Consider the following 3,076-nt stretch of genomic DNA (forward strand, 5'->3'; position numbering starts at 1 on the left):
ATGGATTTTCCAAACCGTTTTCCACCTGAACACGAAAAGCGTTGACTGTGTAAGAACTATAGTTGATGTAGTATTTACCGTGTAGCCGCGTCGAGCTACAGAAAGCGCGCGAAAAATGATGGCCTTGCTTATGTTCAGTTGAGTTAACCTGGGTTGAGCCTGCCGTCCAATTGAAGTTAACTTACTGGTCGTCTAAACTGCAGGCTCGACAGAGACGAGGGTCTCCCAAGGGGGGAAGGGGGGGGGGGGGGGGGGGGCGCTATGTTCCCATGTTCCTTATTTGTTCCCGTTTTAATAAATTTGTTTACCATGCTTTTGTCCTCTAATTTGTAAAGCTTTGTTCCCTAAAACAGGCTCAAGCTCTCTTGTTCCCTTCTATATTTTGCCAATGTTCTCTTCTTCTCCAAAACCCCAGGGAGACCCTCGGAGACAGTAGCAAAAAAGAGCCATCGTTGGTAGTATTTTTCTCGGTGCCGTAAAGGTACAGGCTGAGTAAAACAATTGAATGCACTTTCAATACCTAGACAAACAGCACCAACAAACAATATATCAGATAATTTCAATACCAAGAAGTCCGATAAGAGATTGTCAAATAACGAAGAAGACCACTTTAAGCTTCTATCGCCTCAACTTTGACATTGTCAAATTGATCTTCAAGACCATTGTTCTCCTCCGAGGTTTGTTCCCTTTCCCTACAAGATAAGGTTTCACCCATGGAAAATACTTATTTCAAGCGGTTTTAATCTCTACTGGAGAATCTAACGGATTTAGGATGATTTCGTCTGAAGTTAGCTTACTCAAAAGAATACTGAAGCTCGACCCAGACGTGATTTCAAGGGTTCTTGAACACAGACTTTGTCACGTGAGCTTGTAATGAGCCCGCCGGTGCTCGTATCAGCGGGGCGGGTCGAATGCAAAAAACAGGATTTTAAAGTTTTTAAAAAAGATAACTGTTATTATGTAAATGCAGATGTTCATTGGGTGATGAAAGAAAATTCGCCATGGGCACTTTAAGCAACCACGGCAACGAAAGCAATGAGAACATTGGGTTGAGTTTGTTGGTTCTCTACTCTCCTCTGTGAGGTTCTCCCCTGGTAATCCGATTTTCCCCTCTCACCAAAAACCAACATTTGATTTGATTTGTTGTGATTCAGTTTGATTTGTAGTCTCCTCAATTAGTAAAGCAACTATGCTGGGCTAAATCCATTGAGACTGATTATGATTATGATTATGATTATGATTATGATTATGATTATCATTATGATTATGATTATCATTATCATTATTATTATTATTATTATTATTATTATTATTATGTATAATTAATCACAGGGTTTTTCCCTGGGGAGAAATATCCAGTCAAGTCTCATCCCGAGACATCAGACCTGCGGCACTTTTTTGAGGATATGTGCCGATCCGAGGAGTGTCGACTTTTGCTTCGTTCTTGTTCGGTCCTTAATTCCTAGTTGCTCCAAGTGGCCTGCCTGCTTCTTTGACACTGAACCCAATGCACCTACTACCACTGGCACCACTTTTGTCCTTAATTTCCAGATCCTTTTAATCTCTCTTGCCAGGTCTTGGTACTTTTCATACTTTTCAGTTTCTTTCTGAAGTACGTTGCTATCTCCGGGAACAGCTATGCTTACAATGATTGTTTCCTTTGCCTTCTTTTCCCGAATTACAATGTCTGGCCTCCTGTTAAAGACTTCACGGTCTGTTTGGATGATAAAGTCCCACAGTAGTTTTACTTCCTCATTCTCTTCTACGCTTTTGGGGAAATGCTTATACCATTTGTCACTGCACTCAACTACATATTCCTTGCACAACTCCACAATGTATGACGCGCCCAACAACATCATGTCTCTTTTTATACTCTGTCTGCGCAAGCTTGGGGCAACGACACAAAATATGCTGCGCAGTTTCATCGTTACTACCACGTATTCTGCATTTGGATGATACATTTTAGTTTTCGATTCTGGCTTTTACGGCGTTTATACTTAGTGCCTGGTCTTGCGCGGCAAAAATAAGCCCTTCTGTCTCCTTCTTCAGTTCACCAGTTCTTATCCAATTCCAGGAAACACAAGATAGGTCCTCTGTCTCCCTCTTGAACTGCCCATGCAGCTGCTTTCCAGACCAGTCCTCAGTTCTTTTCCTCTTCATCCTTTCCTTATACTCCTTTGGCGTTTCAATTTCATCGACATTCTTCCTCATCCATGCAGCTTTCAACAAATGTTCCCGGCTCTGGCTGATGTAGACATTGATATGTATTTTTTTTGGTAATATTATTACTATTATTACTATTATTACTATTATTATTATTATTATTATTACTGTTATTATTATTATTATTATTATAATTATTATTATTATTATTATTATTGTGATGTACAGATTACAGCTATATTTCAAATTCAAACAATATAGCCTAATTGAGGGACCACCAAGAACTTTGTTGGCCCCTTTCACAACTTCATGGATTTTACTCAATGTCACTCTGCACAAGTCCTGATAACACTTTTCGGATTATTATTATTATTATTATTATTATTATTACTATTATTATTATTATTATTATTATTATTATTATTATTATCGCAAACTTGCAAACAGTTCTTTTGCACGCTTTGTGCGTGCGTTTTTCATTCTTGTACATCTCGCAGCCGTCCTCGTCATCAACCATCATACGTCTCTACGACGTGAAATGACCTGTTTTGCAGATAGCAATGACGACAAATTTTCAGTTTGTTTCAATCGTCAAACCGTTCTCACCAATCTAATTCCAGGATAGTTGGTGCACATCCTGCACGTCAATTGACTTGAAATAATCGAAAGATGGCTGCAGAATCGCAGAGTTACACTTTTATTTGAAGTTCTGGACGTCGTAGTTGCTTAGCCTCCCAAGGGACCCGTTATTAATTTTACCCCACCATACCTTGGACAGCAAAGAGCAAACTTCCGTCGGATTGACCACGAATTCGACCTCTGTTTTCAGCCTTCTTATTTGCCACTCACATCAGACACACCACAAAATAGATGTCAGATGAATTATAATCTTTGATTAATCTATATAAAATGG

At 39.3% G+C, this 3,076-nt stretch overlaps 1 protein-coding gene across 1 annotated transcript; it reads right to left on the reverse strand.

Annotated features, from left to right (window-relative positions):
* Window positions 1-1,379: 1,379 nt before the first annotated feature.
* On the reverse strand, window positions 1,380-1,961 carry LOC138023426 (uncharacterized). Its single transcript, XM_068870428.1, has one exon. It carries the CDS (start codon window positions 1,959-1,961, stop codon window positions 1,380-1,382), a length of 582 nt encoding a protein of 193 aa, XP_068726529.1.
* Window positions 1,962-3,076: the final 1,115 nt, after the last annotated feature.

This window comes from Montipora capricornis, chromosome 11, assembly GCF_036669925.1.
Source record: "Montipora capricornis isolate CH-2021 chromosome 11, ASM3666992v2, whole genome shotgun sequence".
In the NCBI taxonomy this organism is placed as follows: Eukaryota; Metazoa; Cnidaria; class Anthozoa; order Scleractinia; family Acroporidae; genus Montipora; species Montipora capricornis.

Coding starts and splice junctions, on each gene's coding strand:
- LOC138023426 (XM_068870428.1), bottom strand. CDS start 1,961: ATGTATCATCCAAATGCAGAATACGTGGTAGTAACGATGAAACTGCGC.